The sequence below is a fragment of the Amblyomma mixtum genome, chromosome 1 (genome assembly GCF_055824585.1).
Source record: "Amblyomma mixtum isolate Tamu chromosome 1, ASM5582458v1, whole genome shotgun sequence".
NCBI lineage: Eukaryota > Metazoa > Arthropoda > Arachnida > Ixodida > Ixodidae > Amblyomma > Amblyomma mixtum.
In genome coordinates, this window is record NC_143012.1 from 295760293 (window position 1) to 295786907 (window position 26615).

Here is a 26615-nt window from a genome sequence, read left to right on the forward strand (position 1 = left end):
CTCCTAACACCACAATCCAACTTAATTATTCAACACAGTCCCTCTTAATCTACCGTAATGCACCATAATCCACCCGTAATACACCACTGTCAATCGTAATTAAACTTAATTCTAAGTAATCCACTAAGTAATCCTAAGTAAAGAAGAAGAAATGGGCTTGGGCAGTGCATGTAATTCGAAAGGAAAATAACCGCTGGTCCTTAAGGGTAACGGAATGGATTCCAAGAGAAGGCAAGTGTACCAGCGAGCGGCAGAAAGTTAGGTGGGCGTATGAGATTAAGGGGATACAGTGGCCGCAGCTGGCAAAGGGCAGGGTTAACTGTAGAAACATAGGAGAGACCTTTGGCCTGCAGTGGGCGTAGTCAGGCTGCTGCTGTTGATGATGATAAATCCACTCGAACCGTCTGGCGTGGACAACACCCTTTCCTTTTTTTGTACCATCTCCGTACACAGGCACCGCCAGCTTTTCTCCCAACGGGGCTATTATAGTAAGGCTATCACCATAATAAAATCTGTAATAGAGAGTTTTAAAATGGCGTGCTTCCGTAACTAGGTGCTAGTGGTATAATGGGCGCAGAGTGCGCGTGGTAGGCTGTCCTCTCGCGCATTCCCTTTTGGGGGCGTCCCGAATTCCGGGGTATACTTCAATTGCTAAAAATACAAAATACTCACGATTTTCAACGAAAAAAAAATTCACTTCTTCAAAACGTGTCAAGTTTTTCCTGTTACGAAGATTTTAAACGAGGTTTCAACCTTTGTTTGCTAGCCTTAAAACCTACGGTGCTGCGCTTAAAAGCCTCCTTCCATTGCTAGTTGCACCATATTACTATACTTTGCGGGGGGAATGCACTACATTCGGTCTTAACTAAAATTCTGCTATTTGAAGAAATATAAGGCAATTAAACATGCATGGAAATGCGGATTATTAGCGCTAGCTGGTTTGTCCTTGTGCTTTTCCGACTAACGATTTTGTTTGGTTTATAGTTTCATGTAGACCACAAATTGGATTTATGCGTATTTCTTGGGTTGCTTCTGCCTCTCGGCCCAGAACATGAGGGTCCTGGAGGCTTTCACGGGCGGCTTCTGCTTGGCGAGTTTAAACTTGGAAGGCCGTGCGATCTTTGATGGGCGACGGCTTGAGCGCTCGCCCCATCGGGGTTCGCACGCGCCTCAAGTTTGACCTCGGCCAAAGCCAGATGGCCTCTGCGCTGTTCATGTGACGTCACCACACTTTGTCTGGTTGGCAATTGTCCGATTGAAAATAAAGAAACAAAGAAAAATTAATGCTGTCAGTTTTTTGCACATCACTTTTGTCAACACGTGGCACTGTACTGTCAACGGTTTTTATTAGATTAACCATAACAGCAACAAACTCGGGCTTCGGGAACTCCAAACCGCCTTTTGTTTTGTGATTGATGAGTCCCTTCACTCAATGGTGATGCAGATGCTCTTTATGTATGTAAACTCGACAGGCGCTACATGTCCTCCGTTATTCGACTTCCGGCGATGTAATGCTATTGCGTTATTTTCCACTGTTTAATGCGGCGGTTGAAGGTGACGTGTGCTCAATTTCAGGACGGGACTGTTGCTGGCTAAGACATACCGATTCAGGTACCACGAGATAGGCACGTTATGCAGTGCGTGTGGAGAGGAGGGGGAAACGGCTGAACACATACTTTTCTGTGAAGAGCTTCACCCTACAGTTGAAAGCCACAAACAGCTGTAAAGGAGCAAACAAATAGACGAATCGCCATGAGGAAGCAAAACCCTCAGTTATTTCCATGTTTCTGGAATAGCGCAAAGATGCAATACAGCAAAATGAAAACGAAGAGCTTCCATGACAGAGCAGCAAGTTCCGACCATGGTGTCCTTTGGAAAACCTTCCTTAATCCCTAGCAATGCACTTGCGAGAAAGAAGTGTGGGGGATCCTCCACTGTGTTCTGCTCTAGGTGCCTGCCCTGTCCGTTTTCTTTGCAGGCAAAAGCAGTTGTCCGGGGAGATACTGGTCATCGCGGAGATATTCTCCTACGTGACTCACTTGCTTCACTAGTTCCGCATCCTGACCGAGGAAGGTCAAAGCCTCGCACAAATAGATCAGCGGTGGCTCCAACAATACGGCCGGTGCGAAGCTGCATCCGCTTTCTCAAACGCTAACCACACTCGAGCAGTTGGCATATGGAGTAGTAAACTGCTTACGGCAGACTGGAGCCTCAAAGGTTCATATGTTTCACAACATCCGATTCAGCACATCTCCAACCGCTGCCTGGTGGCATACAGGGGCGTAGTCAAGGGACTGTAGGATGAGGCGGTATTCCTGGTGCTCCAGCCCCCTCCACCCCCCACCCTCCGCACCTCCCTCGGGAAATAAAATCTACAATATTGTAACGTGGCGGCCAGCCGAAGAATGAGGCGTGGTGAACCATGAACAAGAGATGATTTAATGGCCGCTGGCCTAGCGCGAGCGCTCCGTCCCGCGCCACTGCCAGCTTCGTCTTCGTCACAATATGCTCGGAGCAATGCTCGTCATTTTGGTGGGTCGGAGAGGGAAGTGCTGAGTGTTATGTCAAAAAAAGGGAAGAAACGAAGCATCAAAGGGAAAACAAGAATCCTAGTTCAGAGAATCTGGGGGCGAGGACAAATTTCCGAAGTAAACAGGAAGCATAAGAGGAACTGAGGGCCAAGAGAAGGGGAGACTGGAGGCACGAGACCCGCTGCCATTACTGGCACCACAACGCAAAAGAAAGCTCATTTCTTGCCATATCTGGACGCATGAGTGCATAACCTATGAGACCGCTTCTGAGGGTAAACCTATACTGTACAAACTGCCTGGCCAGATAAAACACTGTACCGTAATGGGCAAAAGGTACTGTATAGTCAGTCTCTTGAAAGCGTCAGTAGTTTCAACTGCCCAGCACAAGTGCTGGGCACCAAAACGGTATTAGAACGTTCTTTCTTGTTTTTATCAAACTATAATACATTTGTAAATCCATTTTTCTAGAGTTTCGAATAAACGTTGAAATACTATCTTCCTGTCGTTAATTAAATGTTTAAAGAACATATACAAAACTGTTGATAAGATGGTGAAGTAGCCGTTGCACTATACCCGCCGGTCAAGCTCGCGCCAGTGGGCTGCAAGGAAATTTCGGTGCGTCCTTGTGTGCCGGCTGCAGAGCGTTTGAAGTGTAGGCAGAAGCGTCGTGAGTGCGAGGCAAGGCCAGCGTTGAAAGCGAATCTACTGCACACGAACGGGTGATCAACCAATTGGCAGCTATATGAGAGGTTTGAATGCCAGTCACGTGGCATGCCTTGCTGGCTAAGCTGGTCACGTGATGTGCGTCGCCTGCCCAATCATCTCTCCACATTCTTCTCTGCAGGCAGTGCCCAGGCAAAAAAAAAAAGTACGTTCTGCGTTCTGCGCTGCGTGACATAAAGATGTCGTTCGCATTCATTTTTATGCTTTTCTTTTTTGCTCTTCGATTTCCCTATGTCTTCGCCGTTGTCGGAACCCGTCACTCAGATGGCCGGATGGCAAGAATCGAAAAGAATCAGACGATACCAATTTAAAGCAGGAAGAGCGGTTAATAGCTCCGAGAAGACCTGCAATGCGCGTGAAAAGGTGACCTCATTGTTCTCTCTTTTCTTCTATACGTACGATAAGTACTTTATTCGTATTTAAAGTAGCACGTGGTTAATAAAATTTGTAAGTACTGAAAAATGCAAAGGAGCGCAGCTATATCAGTTGAAACTCGAGCGACATTTACTGGCAAACTGTTCTGGCTTGTTCAACATTGAGTATCGGCCCTGCTTGCCTGTAGCCATAAAATCAAAGAATAACGCGTCTAGTTTTGACTCTCGCCAGTTGTACAAAAGCCTTGATCGTCGGTGTCATATAGTTTAAAATTATCTCCAAAGCACGCGTTGATTGCCTACCACTACGTATTCACGCCGGCTGTTTTCAAACGCCAAGCAGCGGTTTCTTCCTTGTTTATCGTTTATTCTTTTACACCCTCGAGAAGTGAGGCTGTTCGGTATACATGTCGGTGCCACCATCGAGAAACATGTGTAAGTTTGTCGTGAAATTTTAAAACGAGCGTGATTCTATTTAGGCCGACCATGAAAGCAGTCCTCCTGAACGCCGTCATATTGGGTCAACTGAGGGTCCCTCGTTTAGTTCGCAAAAATAGCCAATACAGTTGATAACACTGAGATAAAAAATTCGAATAAATTACAAGATTTTACCTTACAATTTGTTGTGATTGAATTGTAGCGATATTCACAAAGTATCTGGGGAGCAGCACAACGAAAACTTCGTTTCTGAAGGCAAAAGCTAAACAATGCACAGTCAGATGTTAAGCTGAAGGCATATAAACCAATTGTACGGCCAACTATAGAAACCGCAGTCATAATCTGAGATCTATCTAGTAGTAGGTATCCAGTAACGCAACGTTAACGTGCTCAAAGAGTGGCAATATATTTTATATATATTAGTATATTTTTTTATATATATTAGTATATTTTATGCTTGCCAAGAAAAAGCTGCCTATAACAGAACTTTTTTCGCTAGCATTGGGTTTTGCAACAAAATTTCTAGGTGGACGTATTTGATAAATTTTATCATGTATTTTCAATTCCGGCTCAAGATTGTACTTGCGGCCGCCTGGAAAATCACTACCTCGTACTAATCATCCCTTTATTGTAATGTCCTACATGCAAGGAGTGGATGTTTATTAGATTTCACTTAACCCCTAAAACGACTTTAATGAGCTTGACCCATACTCATTTGATAAAACTTTTTCAGTACAAAAATTTGTAAGAGTTGAAACTCGGCTGTAGTGAATGAATGTACTGTCACCTTCCTGTAACAGTTCGGACGGGACAGCAGTATTAGCAAGAAATAAATAAATAAATAAAGGAGATAGCAGCGGGTACGCGAACTCTACCATCTTCATTTGCGCACCACATCTACTTTATGCTTTCAGCATTCACGGTTAGTTCACCTGAATGTCGTAAGGGGCGCTAAAATCAGCTAGCCTCTGAGTTTTTTCTTGCTTTTTTTTTTACCAAGCTGACTGTCGCATTCTGAAACATATGCGACCTAATTTTCTAGAGTGTCACAACCAGTATGAATAAATAGTTTTGGGTCGTACCGCACTGAGCGAACGAAGCCACATGTTCCCTCGTCAGAAGCAAATAATACACGTAAAGCTGCATCGTATAAAAGAGTGAGATGTTAAAGTTAGATCCCAGCAGTTTGAACGAAAACATATAACCAAAGGTCGGACCAAAAGCGCTCACGTTAGAGAAAATGAATGGGGAACGTACGTGTACTATCAGCGTCAATTGAAACGCGAACAAGCCAATTGAAATGCGAACAGCACAACTCGCAGATATTATACCAGGGAGGCAAAATACATGAGCAGTTGATTTTACCATCGAAGCCGAAAAGACCGCTCTTCTGAAATGTAAATAGCCCACACCTGTATTTCATCTCCAGCCTCTAATATGCTTGATTTTTTGTGCTCGCGTTCTAGTTGTTTTGTTCGCGTTTCATTTGACGCTGATAGTACATGCGGGGTCTGAGTGGCTGTCTGTTACAGACTCATCAAAGCCAGTATGCAACCTGCTATAATCATCATCATTCAGCTTCTGTTCGCAGTGACGAAACAAACAAAGATATGCATGCGGCAGAAACATTTTGCAATGTCCAGCGCTATCTGGTAACAGGAATGTGACGGAAGGAAGGAATGTGGCGATGAGAAATTATTTACTATATCATAAGAAAACAGGATTGCCACGTGAATCGTATTTACTTGCAGCGCTACAAACAGCATCAAGGCTGAACCTCACAAAAGTGATGAGTCCGCTCAATGCCAGGACTAAGTAGTTCCAAAAATATTTTTTTCCCATTCACAATCTAACAATGGAATCGCCTGCCTGCTTCGGTTGTTGAAAGTGCTAACATTAATACCTTTGAGCGTTGTTTGCAAACTTACCTTTTGTAACCCTCTCCTGCCTGGGCAGCACTGCTGCCTGCAGTATTTGGAAGGGAGCATAAGTGAAAGGCACAATAGCGCAGAGCCTTGTGTACGTCAAGTGTGCTTCAGTCTGTTCCTGTCTTTTTTCCACATACCGCTAAGTGTTTCGAATATGAAGCACTAACTACTGTCAGCCCATTCTTTCGAGTTGAATATAGGAATCGTGCTTCCCCTCTACACGAATTCGAAGCGAGCCGTGTCAAACGCTACTGCTGCTGCAACTGCAGCATTCATTTCCACGTTTCCACGCAACCGTTTTGTATCTATTTTATCTTCGTCTGATAGAAAACGCACAAAAGCAATTACTGATCGCAGGTTTCAAATACCTGAGTTGCACACACCGCACACTATGTGCGTGTGGAAATATGTGCGCATGCGCTCGTGCTAGCGAGTGTTTGCTGGTGTCAGTCTTCAATTCGTTCCTGTTCTGGCTCTTAAAAAGAAATTGCATTCTTTGCTCTTCCATTTCAATCATCCAGTGACAGGCTTAGTGCAGGCTGGCAGCAGCTGCGCCGCAATAGCATACCTCGTACGGCTTGGAAGCAAGCACCCAACATTGAAACACATGCGCTGCCGTGCGTCATCTGACAACGGCGCCACGCAGCTGTTCTGATCGACAGGCCAGACATGCGGTGGTGAAGCCGACACAGTGGCCGCCGCCGGTGCTGGTCCGCTGTTAAAGCGAAAAAGACCGGCACACCACACGTGCTCCTAAAAAGCACAAAAGTCGGGACACCAAGTACATTGGTTTCTCATGTCATCGTTCAGCATGGTACAAGCAAAGTACGAGGGTTTCTTTGTAATGTTCTCGGGCGCCTGCGACGCAGTATACCGACACAACAGTAGGGGGAAAGTAGCTGCAGTGTTTTGTGTTGCATGCATATGTAGGTCGTGTTAAAATTCTTATTTTAAGAAACGTGCACTAACCACCGCTAGAAACATGTACAGATTGAGCATCAGTTTCACGCAATTCTGGGCGCCACTTTTCTACTCCTTTCTTTGTAGTGGTATGTATAAAGCTGCTGATCGGGGTGCCAAGCGGTCTAACCGAGCCCCTGGAACATAAAAGACTGATACTCTTCTGTCATAATGAGGCGGTTCTTCCTACCAGATGGACAGGGATAATTCCACAGCACCTGCAATCACAAGCTACTGAGCACAAGGAGAAGACTGGTGTTATTGTGTTTTTCTGTGAACGAAACTTTAAACTAGATGATTTAAACACGAACGTACGAGTCTGAAGGATCTCCGTGATTCACTCAGCAGGCTCATTATTGTTATTGCTCAAGTTCATGAACGGGTGAAGGCAGACCATGGGGGGGGGGGGGGGGGGGGGGGGGTTGTCAGGAACACCCGACTGCCCATGCAGGTCTTGTGGACGAATGTCAAGATTTGTTCAGCTTTTTGCCAGCGCTTCACATTACACCTACTATGCTTGGTCAAATGTTTTAGGGGAAGCCCCTAAGGTGGAGTAGATTTGTAATAAGGAAGCGCCACGACTACGCTTCGGCCAACATCCGCAAGAAATCGACGAGTACCTGCGTCGAGAGCAGTATGCGCATTTCGCACTCAACATCGCCGTCAGCCTCGCGTTTTGCGTCGCCACGCCGCAGCTACGCAGCCGCGGTATGAGGAAGCCCTCCCAGCCCCCGTAGGGGCAGGTGGATTTTCTAAATGAGCATCAGGCGGTCATCGACCTGCGATCCAAGCTGATCACGTTTTCGACGGACGAGGCCACCCCTTCGATGAGAACTCTGGAACATCACGTTGCCCTGAGTGTCCTGGAGGAGCATGTGAGCTTCTCACCTTGTTCAAGCGTCATCGTCACCGTAGATGCTACAGAAACCAATAACACTGAATCCATCGTCGAGAAGAACATGCAATTGCTTCTAGACCAAGGAATCGGCATCGCAACTGGCATTTTCGCAATGACCAAGCCGAAGTACTACTGACTAACCTCAGCGAAGAATACCGGCACGTTAACAGAGGTGGTGGTGCAAAACATTTATCAACTATTAAATAATTACAGAGAAGTCATTGGGCAGGGTCATATTGGCCCCTTCCCCTCACAATACTAGTTGAAGCCCCTATTCCGGGGTCCAATTTGCAAGCAACGCCGCCTGCGTCCGTTGAACCAGGTCCTTTTGGGTCTTGAGTTATTGACAGTCGAGCAGGGCAGTCTCCCAGTCCTCTCTGGTGGGGATAGATGGGTTTGATTGGCACGCCCAAAGCATGTGGAACGTGTCAGCCACCTCCCCACAGAAACGGCAAGTGCCATCAAAAGATGTGTTGAAATGCTTGAGCACCGCTGGGCACAGTAAAACGTTGGTGAGAATTTTGATGAGGAGGCGCTCGTCAGCGTGATCGAGTCCATTCCAAGGGCCGGGTAGCGTCGGTGCTTCTACTTGTAGTAATTGGTGATGTGTTTGAATGTAATGACCAGATTGTCTGATCGACCAATCAGCAGAAGATTCGCCTGATCAAGAGAACGCACCCACCATCGACATCAACCCAGGCATGTCCCGGAACAGACAAGACCAGATCCGCAATCTGCTTCGAAGCGACAGCGAGTGTTTCTCGTCATCGCCGAAGGTCCGACAAACGGCGATTGCCAAGCATCGCATTGTACCCAACCAGCACGCCCGACCTCTCCACCAAGCAAAGCCCCTACCATGTATTGTATTTTACTGTCTATTTATTTTTTAAAAATGTGCAAATGGAGAAAAAAAAATAACAACTTTTACGGAGAGCGAGCGCCGCGTCCTCACGGATTTGGCGAACGTGCACAGATCAGTGATAGAACCCAAAAAGAGTGACGGGACCTGACTGGAAAAAAAAAAAAAGACGTGGAAGCTTCTAACCGAACAGTACAATTTACAATTTTTATTTTACCGACGTTCGGCCCCGCACTGAAGTCCAATTGCGCAAGCGTTGGATAATTTAAAAGAAAAGTGGCGAAAAGCGAAGGCAGCAGACATGAAGGGGATCTTCGCCCCATGTGAGCTTCACTTTCATTATTTTGCTTGGTAAAAAAAAAAGGCAATTCCTTGCTTTCCACCTCCTTCATCGCATTTAATTTTGGCATGCTTTGTGCTCTCTGCGAAGCATTTTTCCGCAACATGTATGGGGACGCGAAAATGATGCGAAGGAACAACACAAGCACTAATGTTGTTCATTTTCCGGCCGCGTTCTCGCGTCGTTTCGCAAAGATCATAGTTTGGATGCTGTAGTGTCTCGTGTGACATTGGCCTCGTTTGTATGCGCTCTAAAATTAAGGAATTTCAGTAACATTATTGCCTAATTTCTGTGTCCTTTTTCAAGGAGAAGTCCCGCCACCACCGAGACAACTGGACAACGATCTGCACAGAGTTGGAGACGTGGCGTCCCGTATGGGAAAGAGGGTGCACAACCCATTTGATAGTGACGTCAGCCGTTACAATAACATCGGGCCTAATTCGGAGTGCACTCCGGCCGTCGCCGCACTGCTGGAGGCGACGCAGTCCGAGCCACAGGAGGAGGTTTTAAACATATGCCTGATTATACATACTTGAATGAAAGCTAGGCAGCAGTTTATGGCATGTGTATAATGTAAGTAATGCTCATATGAAATCGTTGAAGTTTTGTAATCATTTCTCAGGCAATACTGAATGCGAATAAAACATGTCAATTCCGTGAGGTGTTATTCTGCTGTATCAGCCATGCAACTGCAACTTAAACTGAAAGCATGGGACGCAAATCAGTGGTCATGTCAGTGAATCTGAAAGTAGCAATAAAAATTGCTGTCACATTTGCCAGCTTTTTAGCCATCATCCAGTAAATGAGAGCATATGACTGCGTAGTTCAAATTCTTCCACAATGAGGATGAACAAGATGAGCCCTGCATATTACAAATGATTTCAACCTCACAATAGTCATGTTTTTTTGCTTAATATTTTTGAAAAGACGAATCCAGCATGCCTTGTTCAGGCGGCTTTCTACTTGCTGTTATCTAGAGCATCGAACTTTAGGGATGAACGACTGAAGATGGGACGGACCCTACAGCATCATTGGGACTAACAAAGAAAAGGCCGAACAACAGGGACAAGCAGTTTCCAATTTATTCAAGATCTTTTGGGCATATGTTGCCCAGTGCAAATTAGGTGGATTCTGATGGATTAGGTAGGATTATGTTCGGTTACGGAGATTAGGATGCATTAAGTGTGAATTACAGTATATTTGTGGGTGGATTAAAAAAAGTCAATGCTTTCGCCTTCATAGCACGTAAGTAGTCTCAAGTGGCCTCCGTAATTTTACCTTATGAGGGCGGGGGTGGTGGCACCAAGGGTTCTCCACCTCCCTCCTTGGCTGCGCCCCTGTCTATCAGGCTGCTTTTGGAGACGTGCGGAAACGTAGGAGTGGGTGTTGGAGTCAATGTTAGGCATATATCAGTCGCTTATTTTCAGTCTACAGTTTGCAGACTGTCTTAGGTATACAGTTTATACTATGTTCTACCGTTTTACTCTTATGCAGTCTAGTATTCTCGTATTCAGCATGCAGTTTTATTACCACAAAATAAGCCGACCGTGCGACGAGCGCGGTCACCGCTTGAGAAAGCGCAGCTTGACGCCGGCGAGATTGTTGGAGCCGCCAATGAGCGACTCTATCTGTGCGAGGCTGCGGCCTTCCTCGGGAAGGATGCGGAACTCGTGAAGCAGATGTGTAAAGTAGAAGAATATCTCCGTGGTGGCCAGTGCCTCCCCGGGACAGCTCCTTCTTCCTGGAAGGAAAGCGGAGAGGACAAGCATCTAGAGCAGAACACCGTGGCGGATCCTGCCCCTTTCGCTCAAGTACATTACTTAATGAGTTATGGTGCGCTAAGGAAATTTTTTAAAATAACGCCAACGTCAGAACATCCTGCTCTGCCACGGAAGCTCTTCTTTCTCATTTTGCGGTCTTGCACCTTTGCTCTATTCCAGTAACATGGAAATAAACTAAGAATAGAACAACGTAGGGCACCGATTCGTAACGCTATTAATGACCTAGCACGCTGTGCGGACGTAGTGCTTTTCGAGGTTTTCCTTCTTCATGGAGCCCCGTCGATTTGTTTCCCCCATTACAGCTGTTGTACATGCAGCTGTTACGATGGGGCTAAAGTCACACTGATCCGCCTCGGTGGCGCAGTATCTAAAACGCTCTGCTGCTGAGAATATGTCAGAATCGAATGTCGGCCACGATGTCCGGAATTCCCAGACCGTTGGCCAAGGCGCATATGCGCTATGCGAGGCTAATGCATGCTAAATACTTCTTAGGGGTCGAATTTATCCACAGCCCCCCCCCCCCCCTCCTCTAAAAAAAAACGCTGACTTTCATAGCCAAAGCGGCGCTTCTTTAAACCCCATGCATCTCTGTATATACCTGACGCCGCACGTAGGTTTGTTACCATCGTGGCCCACAGCAAGAGTCGAGAAAACAATGCTGAAGCTGCCGTCGTATGTGCTAACTCTTTCTCCATACACAAACAAGGCATGACTCCTCATAAAAGTAGGCAGAGGAGACGCATTGCAAGTACATCTCGAGTCGACGTCTGCCATTGCGTCAAGTCTCAAAGGATTTCCGAACCAACACGCCGGTATTTAAGAACTTGCCCAGTGTAAAGGGGATCACGTTCTCAGGTCTCGACGTGGGCACTGATCCGTCGGGTGCAATGAAGCGGAAAGGGTCAAACTTGGCGGGGTCCTTCCACGTTTTTCCATTCATGTGCACGCTCCACGTGTTCACCAATACGTTGGTTCCCTTGGGAATGAACACGCCGTCGATGATCACGCCCTCCGCAGCGCTGCAACAATGAGATGCACGTACGCTGGAGTGAATTTCAAGACAGCTTACCGCCCAGGACAACTCTGAAATGTCCATACAACATTTGCACATTTGACCACCTTTAAAATTAACACTCGCACTTACATTGTATTATGGCGGCACCGCCGATCAAGCGCGGCCCGCGCGTAGAGTTTTTAAGAGTGATCGATAGGCGCCGGTGGCGCCCCTACTTTCTGTCGCCCGAGTGCCCATTTTAGCCTAAAGTCTAGTACCTGCCGAAAAAGGAAAAAATTACCGACGATTACGTTACTTCCTAATGCGAAATTTGAGCGCAGCAAATAAGCTGTTTCACCTTTTCGATAGTGAGTCAACCCCAGCTGCGGAGTTGGTTTCAGGGACAACGCCGCCGATGCCGACACAAACAATATGATACCCTCGCTTCCGCAGCGCTAAGAACCAGGTCTAGCCGTGGGAAGGTGGTCACGTATTCGTCGACGTGCCGGGGCCTACGTGAAATAACCGACGCGTCGGCAACTGAAGAGCACCCTATCCGCCACACAAGAACAGGGGGGGGGGTACCTTTTCCTCCTCTTTCTGCATGGCGGCGACGGTGTTCTATGCAGTCCCGTTATCTTGACTCTCTAGCGGCGTCAGCGGCATCCAGCGGTATCAGTCGGTCGCTGCTAGCGCTGGGGGGATGAAAGGGGGGCGGAGCTGGTTACGAGGCCGACGACAACGCCGACGACGACGCGAAACCCAGGAACGGACGCCAAAGAGCTGCGCTCTAAAAAAAAAATGATGGTCGGTTCGCGCAGTTATGCCGAATGCGAATTAAGCGCGTTAACAGTTCGGTTTTCACTTCGGTTCTGTTGTTCAGATCCAGTGTTCATTGATGGTGGCAGTAGTCCAGATAACGATAATGGGTTAATACTTACTTATGCGGAATTGGCCATTCTCTCCATTGATAAATCACTCGGAGTCTTCCTACCGATCCTGGCGCAGTGGTGCAGCGGTCAGGATGCGCCACAGGTCTTATATGGCAGGTACTGCCATCGGTGGAACTTGGGTTGCCTGGGTTGGGTTGCGATCCTGGTTGCTCTTCCCGAGCAGCCTCTCACGATTAACTGAGCTGCCGCCAGCCTGCCACCAAACCGGTTTCAGACAGACAGACAATGCAACGGCTAAATGGACACTCTAAGTGCTCCCGCACTAAAAACGTCAGCGCCGCCCCGCCGCCGGAAGCGGAGCAAGCCAATGAAAGTCGGGCGATTAAGGTTCAAGCAATTCTGCGCGCTTCCTTGTTTCTCAGGCGAGCGCGCGAAGCCGGCGATGCAGACGCTGCACACCGATCAACAAGCTGTTTCGTGAACTCGAACGCTAGGACTCCAACGAAGCTCGGGATTAACAGCCCACGGGAGAATGACAACAGTGGAGCGCCGCGCAGCCCACGTGTTTCAGAGCCCACGTGTTTCGATCGCCTTCCCGCTCCTCGTAAAATCTTGTATATGTAAACAGAAGAGATGTGAGGTGAGGATGGCAAGGACCCGCTTGGTTAATTAGCGCTCGAGCGAGGTTATTAGCCTCCTCCTCGCCCTCTAACCCGGCATGGTCGGGTATCCAAGTAATTCGATGATGTTCTTGTAAAGGGGTAGCAGTAAGGGGTTCTACTGCTGTCCTGCTATGCCTACCAGCCGTAAAATCACAGCAGGCTTGCTGAGAGTCTATGATAACGTGGGGCGCTCTACCGAGTCTGTCTTGCAGTTTAGTAGCAAAGGCAAAACCTATGGCATCAGCTGCGGCACGGATTTCTGCCCTAACGACCTGATGGAGACAGTTACTAGTTATTTATTCACTCATTTTTGACGCTAAGTGTGCCCCACGGCAAAAAACTTGATGTTAGTGACTAGTTACTAGTTGGTTGTATACGTTGTCTACCTAAGCTACGGCAAATACGCGCCCATCTGGATATGCCGCGAAATCCACGAATGTGACATAAATGCCATTCCGGAGTTTTTGTCGCAAATGCTGCATTCGAGCCTTTCGCCTTCGCGCGTGCAGTTCATGGTGAATATGTTGAAATGATGTTGAAATCATGGTGAAACCATTAAGCGACCCCTAGTATGGTACGGTAGTGTTTGGCTTCCAAAACTTTCCAATCCCCCTGGGTGCTGGTCCAGTGAAGGATGGCTCTGCCCGCTGCCGTGGATTGGAGCGTTGTCAGAGCGGGACTCGCCAATTCCTATCGTAGCGGTGCCTTCCGATAGAAATGCCTTCATGTAAATATAGGTTCGCACCTCGCAGTTTAAAGCTTTAAGTTGTTCGAGGATTGCATCTCGCGAGACGTTGTCAAATGCACCCTTTAAATCGAGCGCAAGGGATCGCCGATGCCATCACATACTTTTCCACCCTACCCCCCACCCCCCAATACGTTGTCTATACAGACTTCCATGAAAGAGCCCTCCCTTTCCCTACCCGATCGACCTTAGATGCCGCCCTCTTAGCCTTAAGCCCACGACCGGTGGCCCTTCGGCGGATCCCTGGTCACATGGGCATCCCCGGCAATGAGCTGGCTCACCAGCTTGCCTGCGAAACTACACCGGACGCCGGGGATCCCATGGACGAGCCCACCGACAGAGCAGGCGGTCAGGGCTTACAAACGCACTGTCGACGAATACTACGCACAGCAAAAATTCGACTTAGCTGATTTACCACCACCACACCCATCCTTACCGATCCTTGAAGCTCGCATTCTTCGCCGAATACAGTTTAATCTCCTACATACACCAGCCAAACTTTATACCGGTACACTTCCACACCTCAGTGCCCAAACTGTCCACACACATATGCAGACATAGAACACTGCCTTACACAGTGCCACGCAGCCTTCCAGTCCCCCGCCTATCCTTCCCCCCCCCCCCTCCCCGTGGCCCATCTGGCTCGCCTCCTTGGATCTGAGGCTGTAACGTGCCCTCGTCGCCTTGGCCCAGGACATACTGAACGCCTAATAGAAAGGATGTTCCAATAAAAGTGTCACACCACCATCACCACCTCCTAGTGGAATTTCTGTTAATACTTCTTCCTCAAGGAGTAGGAAGGCGTCCTGAGCTGAAGGGCCAGGTCAGAAGTCGACCATACAAGATATTAAAAGCGAAAATGAACTGAGACACCATAGCAACTACAACTTGCGGCGCTGCTCGGAATCCGCACGGGACCGAGGAAAGCATGATGTGTAGACCAAGAATTTATTTCTCCGTAAAAAAGAAAAAGAAACAGCGGAGAGAAAGCCCGAGCGCCACAACAATGACGTGGATGTCCACTCACCTTCTGGGCAGGCACAGGGGTGGAATCGCCTTCTTGCGAAACATCTCCCAGATGGTGGCCATGGTAAGCGGCAGACGCGTCCTGTCCTCCCAAGTGGGCTTACGGCCGCGGCCCACCACGGCGTCGATCTCGCGATGCAACTCAGCCTGCAGCGTGTCGGCGTGTGCGGCCAGATTGAGCACATGCCAGTGCAGGTACTGCGCCAGAGCAGCCGTTCCGCCCAGCAGGATGTCGTTGATGCTGGCCACCAGGCGTGACACTGCGCACCGGTCCGACACGAACAACGACTTTGGTTTGTTGAAATGGAACAGGGTGAAAGACAGACGGCAAAGGAGGAAAGAATGAACAGCGCAGGTTCTTTTTTATCCTCTTGCCGTGCCACTAAGTCACACACATCTCCATATCCTAATAGAGCTGGCATCGCAGACTGGCATCGATTCATTACGTGTACAATTTTCGGTAGCCCCGCAGTGTACAATTTTCGGTAGCCCCCCAGAACGGTAAGAGATCCCAGTAATGACCGCACATGCGCAGTCTCCGCCAGTGTATAGCACGGTAAACTGAAACGTAAAAGCTTAAACAATATTCTACAATTCTCCTTTTCGCTTCGGGAAGTAGTTTAAGGCGGCAGAGGTAAGACAAAAGGAAAGGTTAATAACCGATTGCTACTATTAATGGTCGTTTTTTTCTTTTGCCGTTCAAACACAGGACATTACAAATTTGTCTCACTCGTGAGAGGGTTGTCGGCGCCGGGTGCTTGCTTCTCCATTTCGGTGATGTAAAAGTCGATGAGCGATCGCTGACGGCTACCATTCTGGGTCTTCTGGGCGATTGCGATCTGCTCTCTGCAATGACATGTCGACAAAAAATGATAAAAGATGGCCACAGTGTATTCTTCTCTAGTGGCCACCTTATTATGCGCCTCAGGTCCACATTGTCGGAGCGCTGGCGGCGCAGCTCTTTGTCGCATGTTGTGCATAACTGAGAACTTTTTTTTCATTCACGCATATTATTAATGCGCTCGTATAGTACTCTTTGAAAACCAAATCCAATACGAATAGTGCAGCGCTGCCACCGAATCGAACACGAATTGAATAGTGATTGATCCGAGTCATATATTTTCACGGACATAAGCATAAGCAGCGAATATTTGTGCAAAGCGATTAATTGCGCGAAACAGTGAAGTGTTAGCGGCGGTGGCGCTGCAGTACGTAGCTATAACTTACAGATTAACAGCAACACTTGTTAAAAGACGCCCACATCTCCACTAAGGAGTACGCAACACAGTCAGTATGTTAAGGCGAAAACCTTTAATGGCTCATACTCGTGGCCATGACTCCGTCCATCCGTCCGTTACATCTGAAGTGAAAGTCTCGTCATTACACAAGTCACGACTAATCAGTCATGACTGGTTAGTCAGGACTAGTTAGTCATTAACCAACCATGACTTGCTAGTCGTCAACTAATTAGTCATGACTAGTTAGTTATTAACCAATCAAGACTAGTTAGTCAATAACCAATCATGACTATTTAATCATTATGCAATCGTGGGTCATGGGCTAGTCATGGGTTAGTCAACCAATCATATGTTAGTCATGGGTCATGACTAATCCTCCATCCCGCAAACAGGCCGATCACGGCAGCATGCTGTACGGCGTCGGAGTGGCCCTGTTATTGAGACAGTCGTTTAAGAAAGCTACGGCGTGCCCCATTCCAACTTCCTGCCGGTTATTAGAAATGTATTCAAGAACTTGAGAGAATATTCAATTCGTTTCTAATAATTTTGACCAAGCGTTAGTTAATTTGTTCACCGACTCTAATAGACGAATATTCGATTCGCTATTCGGAGATATGTAACATTGGCACACCTCTACAAATTATGAAATCGCCTCGGGTCTGTGTCTTTCACACTGCTATGAGCCAGTGCTGAATTGGTGAGAAGCATTAGATGTGTGGCGTATGGGGACGTCAGAGATCAGATGGAAGCGACCCTTTCCGAGTATAGTACAGTTAAATGCAGGGCACTAAAGCCTGAAGAGGCGGTTGTGCTAAGCCCCTGAAGCACCATCATGGTACTGCAAATAATACTTGCCCAAAAAGAGGCAAGAGATCAACTAATCAACGATCGTTGTTCAAACAAGCGGATAAATTTATTTGAAGAGAATATTGCCGAACTTGACCAAGCGTTAGTTAATTTGTTCATCGACTCTCATAGACGAATATTCGATTCGCTATTCGGAGATATATAACATTCGCACACCCCAACAAATTATGAAATCGCCTCGGGTCTGTGTCTTTCACACTGCTATGAGCCAGTGCTGAATTGGTGAGAAGCATCAGATGTGTGGCGTATGGGGACGTCAGAGATCAGATGGAAGCGACCCTTTCCGAGTATAGTACAGTTAAATGCAGGGCACTAAAGCCTGAAGAGGCGGTTGTGCTAAGCCCCTGAAGCACCATCATGGTACTGCAAATAATACTTGCCCAAAAAGAGGCAGCCACCTGACGCGCGAAATCATCGAGGCGGTGACGACAGGTAGCTTAGCTGATGCCTGGGTGTGAAAGCCATCTGTTGCTGCACCTTGGAAGGAGCTGCAGTACTTGCGACGTCGCAAATAATTTTGTTGTCTACACATACGTGGTGTCAGGCCATGACATGCCTGTATATTCCGGTCTACGGTTCCCAATAAATTGTTGCAAGTAAGAGCTCAAGTATCTGTTTTCATTCTTGACTTGCTCTCGTCTTGTGGTACGCGACACATCATCTCTCCCCCCACTCCGGTTTGCTTCTCCTAGCACAACTTCTCACCTTCGTTGATGAATGACGTCATCTCCGAGTCTTTACATCGGGCGTGCGGACACATTTCCACTACCACTACACCGCGAAACCCTGTGCTGTACCACTAACAGGCATCACTGAAAAGGCTGCTGCCCGTTGGCTGACGCTCTATAACCACCGATCTTTTAGGCAAGGCTGAACAGTGTAGATGGGGCCGGGCCATCTACCTGGAGAACTCGGCGAGTTCCTCAGTGAAGCGCTTGATGAAGGCGCTCCGGCTGTGAGGTAAGAAGAGCCCGGCCAGGCGTTTCAGCCAAGAGGGCAGGAACTCGACGGGCATCAAGGCCCCGGCCAAGAAGAAGGCTTCCACTTGTCGGTCCATGCGCCGTCGCCGTGGGTCGTCCAAGTCGTAGCGCTGGCCGAACAAGTAGAGCGCCACGCAGTTGGCCACGCTGGCCGCCAGCAGGGGACGCGGGGTCACCGGCGCACCGCCGCTCTCGTTCAGCTTGTCCAGAAGGTGCTGCACCTCGGCCTGCGAGAAGCAAGGCAACGACTACCGATTCCCCGCTGCTGCGTCCGACTTGATCTGGCAACTATGCGCTATTCCGAATGCTGCGGGTGTGCGCCCACATAGTGGCATTCTTTTAAGACAGTTAGCCGGCGTTTTTGTGATGACCTAATACTTTACACAATTTTGAAAGATAAGCTTTTTGAGTTAGAAGAGCGCTTTTTTCGGCATAGCATTGTCAGTGATATAGTACATCGCAATGCAGATAAGAAGTCCTTACTAGCAGGTTGGTTAACAAATATTCATTAGTTAAATTTTTAAGTATTACTGTTAGGCTCCTTAATTATTGAGAGGCGTGTAGCTCCCCGTAAGTAACATCCATAGCAATTTTTAGAATTCCGGAACCGCGGTTACCCTCGGCACAGTGGCCCAACAAATTTTGGCAATTTCTAAGAGTCACGTGCCCTGGAGAGGTTGCTTTACCTGCAAGCTTCTCGAAAGCGCAAGTATTTTGGCGCGATGCGTTTGGTGTAGTTACCTGTGCGTAAATAAGTCAATCTAACTAGCACGTCGCCCTCCTTTCTTAGCCCGCGTCTGCGGCCCATCCCGAGCCCACGGGGATAACGTGGCTTCGCCATTGCACCCTGTCCACGGCTCAAATGGTCGTTGCGACCCACACTCTAGGCCACATTTGTGTTTAACAGCAGATGCACTGCATTGTTATCAGCTACGATATGCCATGCCGACAACAGAGGGTGCAGACAAGGCACATTATAAACTACTTCAAGCGCATAGCCGCTGTTGCGAGACTTGTAAGGAACCGCGTAGCGATAAAATTATTATGGTTCTTCTTTTAGGACATAATTTGTGATTCCGACCCTTAAAAAGTGCAGTGTCGATCACACTAACAGGAACACTTGAGCCGTTGTTCTGCGGCTACAAATATGCCACCTAGGGGCGCATATATCACATTATCTGAGCCTTGCGACATCCTCCGGACCCTGTCACATATATGGTCACGCCCTCTATGCTAGGCGTATGCAGATGGCGCTGCACGATCGCGACCGGTCTACCACGCGTCGTCTGCGAGCGCTGCTCCTTGGAACCTCCGAGAGGGTGCGAGAGTGGTTGTCGATACCTTTAAAAAATAGTGGAGCCCTATTCGAAACAACGATCTGAAGTAATCCCGCTATGAATTATCGAGCCTGTACACTCAAAGCAGCTATACAAAAGCCGCCAAAAAGGTAACGCTGCGTCATATATAGCCGCTTCTCGCCAGTCTGGAGCCTCACGTCGAATGACCCGCGACCAGACCTTGTACGACTGGGCGCAATGCGTTGCCTGTAACATCATTCCGAGTATTGACTCGTTAGTATTGAAGGTCACGATCGCAGTGTATGCGATCGCTGCACCTACACATATAACTGAAGCCTTTAAGCTCAGTTCATTGCGACTACTCGACCGCCCCGATAAAGGAGAGAGTTGAGGACAGCAAACGCTTGTTCAAACAGTGTGTTCCGAACTTCCGATGACCGAGGGCTTCGTACCTGTACTTGAGTCCGCATCTCGTTTTTGCCAAATCCCAGCTCGGCCATTGCCTGCCAGCACACCCGCCGGTTCTCCATCCACGCAGTGCCGCTCAGCGAGGATACACTGAAAGCGAGCCAGCGGGGCTTGTTGAAGTTCAAGCTGAAGGTGAAGTTGAAAGTTTATTCCGCTCAAAGAGCTTCGTAAATAGCGCAAAAAAAAAACAGCTGTAAACGAGACCGAGCAAGATATACTGCTTGTTTTACCTAAGATGTTCCGCCATTTTTAAGAATCGGCTTTTTGAGTTAGATGAGCGCTTTTTTCGGCATAGCATTGTAAGCGGTGTAGCGCATCAGAATACAACTGAGACGGGATAACTAGTAGGCTGGTTAACTAATATTGAGTACTTAACTTTCTAACTATTCCTGTTAGTCTCCTTATTTACTGAGGCGTTTAGCCTACCGTAAGTTATGCAGTGAAACACGGATTTATCGAACTCGAAGGGGCTTGCAAAATAGTTCGATATAGCGATAATTCAAGATATAAAAAATGGCAGTACAAGAGCTTATCTGTAACCTGGAAGCAAGAATACATTGCACTCAAGCTAGTGGTTTGGTTCTTGCAGCGACGTGTCGCCGTCAAGGTGCTGGAAGCGCACACTATCTCTAGGCGTTGCTATGCCAATTACATTCTTCGCATCGAAGCTGGAGCGGACGGTTCCTTATAACTAGGCAGTGCCTATTATAAGATTCCTAATCCTGTCGCCAGTACACCATAAATACAATAATCGCTCGTTAAAATTAAGGTGCAGTTGGTTCCCACAACGCCTTCGGCAGCAAAGCACGAACGGCGACTGCCGCCGCAAGGCTTTAGTTAATTCGGTTGCTTCACCGTGCGACAACGAGGTGGCTACTGCTGCCAGCAGGTGCCCAAGGCCGCGCATCCGACCCGACTCCGCGGGCGAAGTTCTTGAATAGCGCAGTCAGGAGAAGTGCCAATGGCAGGGGCCCAGCGCGCAGTTCGATATCCTGCTCGGCTTTCCTATACTTTCACCCACGACTGTGTGTTCGATGTAGCCAATAATTCGGAATGTCTGGATTTGTTTTATCCGGGCTCGACTGTATCCATATCAGTTTTTAGAATTATGTAAACGCAGTTACCCTCCGCGCTGTCAGCCAACAAATTTCGGCTACTTAAAAAAGTTACGTGCACTGGAGGGGTTGTTTTGCCTGCAAGCTTCTCGTAGCGCATGCATTTTGGTGCGATGTTTCTTGCTGTCGTCCCAGTTCTTTTCGCTGCTTTGCCTTTTCCTAATGAACCAACCAGCCCATACAGACAATCTTTTTTTGTTGTTGCTTACAGCCATGAACACGCCCAGCTAATTGATTAGATTCGGACTGCAGTCAAACCTCGTTTTAACGAAACAGTTTATAACGAAATAATGCATATAACGAAGGAGTGACGATTTCCCTTGGACCCTCGGTCAACACAGTCTATAACGAAGTTACTGCTATAACGAACTAATCGCCGGGTCTCTTCAACTTCGTTATCACGCGGTCACACTATACACGTGGGAAATTTTAGTAATTATTTGTCTAGTGACTGCTGTCCCTGCCCAAACGTTTTCCGTGCACTTTCCTTTTTCGCATAACCAGTGACGATAGCGATTGGCGTTGCTTACCTTTCACCTCGTTCCTGAGCACCCATTTCGAAGAGCGCTCCAGTAGCTCTTTCCTGGCGAAGAACTTCTTGACGGTCTCGTAATCATTGAGGAACACCACTTGGACGCCTGCCAGTTTTATCCTGGTGCGGGGTGAGCAAACGCGGAGCTCTCAGGAAAACGAGGCTTGGCATTTGTCCTATTCAGACAGTTTTCTTAGTCACAACAATTCTGTCCTCGCTGTGCTCCTCGCTCTCAGGAGGCGCATGCCGCTTGCGAAGAAAGGATGAAGGGAATTCACTATCGAGTCACAGAAGAAAGACAGGCAGTCCTAATCATACACCGAGTGACAAGGGCATGTGCAACACTCGGATGTATTGGTTAGTGGAGGGAGTGAACAACAGACTGCTCCAACTTTCTTCCTCGAGAAAAAAAAATATAAAGACCGAAGTGCTAATCTCCTGGAAAATATGTCAATCTGGATAGGGGGCGGCGAGGGAGCTTTGAAGCTGAAACGCAGAGTTTCGCTGAAACTCTGCGTTAAATGCTAGGATATACATGGGTAGAACAAAATTTTGCAACTCCTAAGTACTCAAGCGAAGCAACAGGCCACAAGAACCAAACGCCTGTATGCCATAAAAGCGGTCTCAACGAAGGTCGCACAAAAGCAGCAAACGAAATGAGAAAGGTTGCTCAAAAAACCGCATAAACAAAAATTAATTGGATGGAATGGAATTTCTTGCTGTTTAGTCTGAATTATTTTTATCAGCCAACGTTCCCCGTCAAGCAAATCTCGTTCATCGCCCTTACCCCGTACCGACTGCCTTCGTTGGATGGTTGGTAACACTAGTCAGTGCACGGATTGTGCTTAGAATCCTGCTGATAGCACCATGTACTACTCAATTTTGAAGCAAAAAGCTTCACTAGGCTCGTCAACACCGCGCTTCGCGTGAGCCGGAGGCCAGTTTTGCCACTTCTGCGCATGCGCGAAACCGAGCGACGTCACGCGCAGCGCAGGTGGCCGCCGACTCCGTAATAAAAAAAGAAAACAATAATCAAAGAAACGAGAATAAAAAAAAGGAATGAAAGAAATAAAATATCGGAAATAAAAAATAAATAAAAGACAAACATTGCGCCAGGAAATACTCATATCTCAGTGGACATCCGAACCGCTCCGTAAGGGAAGGAAAATGAAAAGAAATTTTTGTTTTAAGGAAAGGAAACGACGCCTGTCTCTCTCATATCCTGGTGGATACCCAAACCGCGCCGTAAGGGCCTTAAGGAAAATGAAATGAAAATTGGTTCTAAGGGAAGGAAATGCCTGTTTCTCATATCTCGGTGCACACCAGAAAGGAATGGACACCACAGTACATGTCTCTAAAGCAACCTTCTAAGACAGCACCCTATTCACTACACGCGCGTGTCCTCCTCCGCCTCCTCAACTGCTCCACACTGGAGTCCCAAAGGGCTTTAGTAAAGCGGGCGCGAGACGGGGCCTCGTCGTGCGGTGTCCCGGACTAAGGATACCGACCATGCAGCAGGGTTTTTTGTCCCTCAAACTCTCTTCGAATATTAAAGTTTTTCACCGCCACCACCTGCGCCTCCGTACAGGCAGTGTATGGGCGACCGAACGCCTACACCATTATCGTGGTGCTCCCATTGCTTCGTGCGCGAACTGCGACAGCCATGACGTCAAACCAAGCGTAACTGAACCTTTTCGCTCGTATATCCAGGCTTAACCACAGCTAAGCTACTGCCAATTTTCTTTTTTTGTTTCATGTTTTTCCTCTTTTTTTGCGGCATTTCTTTTCTGTATCGCACGCAAGGAAGGTCATTTATAAAGTCAAAGGGTGAGTGACATTTCGGCGTTTACAAACTGTCAGATATGCTAGCCGAGGTAGGCTATGGATGAGAAAAAAAACAGACGTTGTAGAAATACGGATGCACCACTCCAACTTTGTCACAGCAAATCATAACAGGATGTAGTCAAGTCGAGTCGAGTCAGCGGGAACACAGCGATAGAAGACGAGAACAGATCGTATTTCCACTCAGTGTCTTCTCTCTAAAATTTTGTTTGACTGTTTCTGAGCGCTTTGTGAATATGTGTATGGTACGGCTTCTCCCAAGAGCATTTCAGTTGAGAGAGCTAGTTTGGTTCTTTAGTTCTTGCGCCATTGTATACTTCCCGCTCGAAGCACGCTAAATATGTTCACAGATTTAGATCAAGAAGCTATCGGAAAGGTTGGGGATGGTCAGTGGTCACGGGTGGAGGTGGAGACGGAGCTATCCAATAATTGCACGCAATAAAACATGTTCAATCAATCGATCAATGAAACAAAAAACTATGAGAAAAGTTTTTTTTTTGTTTCTCCTACCCACAGAGATCTACTTTCCTGCCCTTCACATTCACGCACTATAGTTATTTTCCTCCACACAAACCTTATTTTGCACGGCAAGTGTCTCTGATACATGGTCACTAGCAGAGTGTACAGTGGTGAGCAGCCTTGTCTAGAGCGCTTGAGCAGTGCGCACTTGGTAACAAAAACTGAAATTAGAGAGCAGCCCCTCATTACAGGGCAAAATTTTTGTGCCTGCTTTGTTTACGAGGCTATCTGGCGCTACTTCCGTGCAAGCGTTGCAGCTGGACCCTAGAGGCTGCCACAAAATCTGGATTTGTTTGCAAGGAAGTGCACCGCCCGAGCGCTCTAGACAAGGCTGCTCACCACTGTACTGCGCGTACAGTCTGGCTGTTTTAACCGGTGTGTGTGTAAAATTCTGGACTTGTGTGCACCGATGTGCGGATGTGTGCCGCAACAGGATGCTCACATGAAGACGGCTCCGTATTTCGCGGCCCACCGCGGATACTGGGTCAAGTGGAAGTTGCCTGAGTTGCACTTCACGGACAGGAGGTTCCCCAGCAGAGGCAGCCCTCGAGGACCTGGGGGCAGCGATGGACGGGCCTTGCCGCTTCCGTCCCGGTGGGACCACCACGCGAGCGCCAGCAGCGACGCCAAGAGCACGGCGACCAGAGACACAGATGTGCTACTGCAGAGAGCCACGACGCCAGGGAACTGCGCCGCCTCCATTAGGCTGTCCATCAGCGCCTGCAAGGTGTACCGCGTTACACGTAGGACAGTGCGGTGTGAAAAAAAAGAATCGCAGGCTATCTATGCTCAGCCAAATGGCACCAAAACAGAATGAACTCATAGGGATGCTGATGCGAAATTCTCTAGCGGCAGCCACTTAAGTTACGGGCCATGGAGATCTGCCAGACACCGTTCCACTTTCTGAGGACGTCATGCACGCAGGTTGTCGCTTTGCCACATGTTCAACCTTTAACTGACGTGGCTGACAGTTACTTCATCTCTCTCTTTTCCCTTTAGGTCTCCTCGTCCTTTTACCCCCTCTCTCTCCTGCGTGTGGAAAAGTAGTATTAGCGGCCAGTGAGGCTCTGCTTGCTTTAAGGGTATAAACATATGCACTCGTGCTTCTGATCTCTGTCTAAAACATTATTTTCATTTTCGCTTAATGTACCGTATTTGACACACGTAACCATGTTGCAAGGTTTGCTTCTCAGTCGTGGAGTGAAACACTTATCGTACCCCTCAAGCTATAAATATGTGTAAGTAAAGGAAACCCCCTTTTTTCACCTTTCAGACCTTTTTATTTTAAGGGAAGCTGCAAGGGCTCCACTATACGAGTGAGAAGCAAACCACGTATCCCGGTTGTTTTTGGGAAAGACGGTACGTGAAGGAACGCTGCCGCTACGTGGCACTGCCATCTAGGCCCTCCTTTCGGTGAGTGCCAGAGAAAGAAGCCCTTTTAACGCGATGACGTTAAGGCTGCCGTTCACCGGAAAAAAAAAAAACGGCGTCGTCCCGCCGGCATGGGTGTGCAGAGAAACTCACGGCACACATGACGTCACGCGAAACCTGACGTGACATGCTGTTTAGTTCAGTAATTCAAAGTTTCCTTTTTCGCTTTTTTACGGGTAAGCAACGAAAAAACAGCACCGGACGATAGCTAGGCCGTCACCTCAGCTTTGTCACCAGGTTACAATGAAACTTGGCTCGAGTGGAGGGGGTCTTTATAAGTATGGCTCTCACCGTAAAAGCAAGAAGGCGGTGTCCTCGATTTAGTATGCTTTAAGTGTTTTTGGTGCCCCCTGTGCGACGTTCAAAATATCCTCCCTAGTAATGCGATAGCATTTAAGTTGTCTTGCAAAATCACCCGGTTTCTCTGTAACCAAGTTCCCCGATTGGTCGAGATGGTCGGGATGTCATCGGCATTGCCAAATATGAGAATCTGAGGACTAGAATCTTTGAATGCCATCCCTTGGATTGCCGTATGGGATTCTACTAACCTGACCAAATCTCCCATCTCGCGTTGCTTCAGTGGTTACGGTGTTCGGCTGCTAACCGTAAAGACGCTGGTTCGATTCCGGCCGCGGCGGTCGCATTTCGATGGAGGCCCGTGTGCTGTGCGATGTCAGTGCACGTTAAAGAACCTCAGGTGTTCGAAATTATCCGGGGCCCTCCACTACGGCATGTCTCATGGCCTGAGCCGCTTTGGGACGTAAAACCGCATAGACCCTAATCCACCAACTAATCCCCACTAGTCCACCTACCAATACCCACTAATCCACCTCAATCCATTATCACGTGTGTGCCTACTTCCCAAATTTGGTGGCTCTTTGCAATAATTGGGGGTGGGAAAACTTCCAAATGCTATCGCATTTTCACTAGAAACGATGCTAATGATACTCTAAGTTTTTTTTCTACGAGTTTCAGGAAAATTGCCTTGAAGCTGAACTGCGGTCAAGCCCTCTGAACTAGTTCGTTTACTGCAGCTTCAAATAGCTCAAATGCCGGCCGCGATGGTCGAATTTCGATGGAGGCGAAATTCCTAGAGACCCGCGTACTGTGCGATGTTAGTGCACGTTAAAGAACCCTAGGTGGTCGAAATTTCCGGAGCCTTTTACTACGGCG

General features: G+C 47.9%; 1 protein-coding gene across 1 annotated transcript; it reads right to left on the reverse strand.

Moving 5' to 3' along the window:
* Positions 1–10514: 10514 nt before the first annotated feature.
* Positions 10515–24725, reverse strand: LOC149372139 (vitamin D 25-hydroxylase-like). The gene is made up of 8 exons (XM_089585860.1): positions 24454–24725; positions 21645–21770; positions 19988–20093; positions 18160–18464; positions 15883–15998; positions 15154–15412; positions 11657–11851; positions 10515–10788 (listed from the first exon to the last, which is right to left on the reverse strand). Exons 1-8 carry the CDS (start codon positions 24723–24725, stop codon positions 10614–10616), a joined length of 1554 nt encoding a protein of 517 aa, XP_089441986.1. The 3' UTR covers positions 10515–10613.
* Between the last annotated feature and the right edge of the window lie 1890 nt (positions 24726–26615).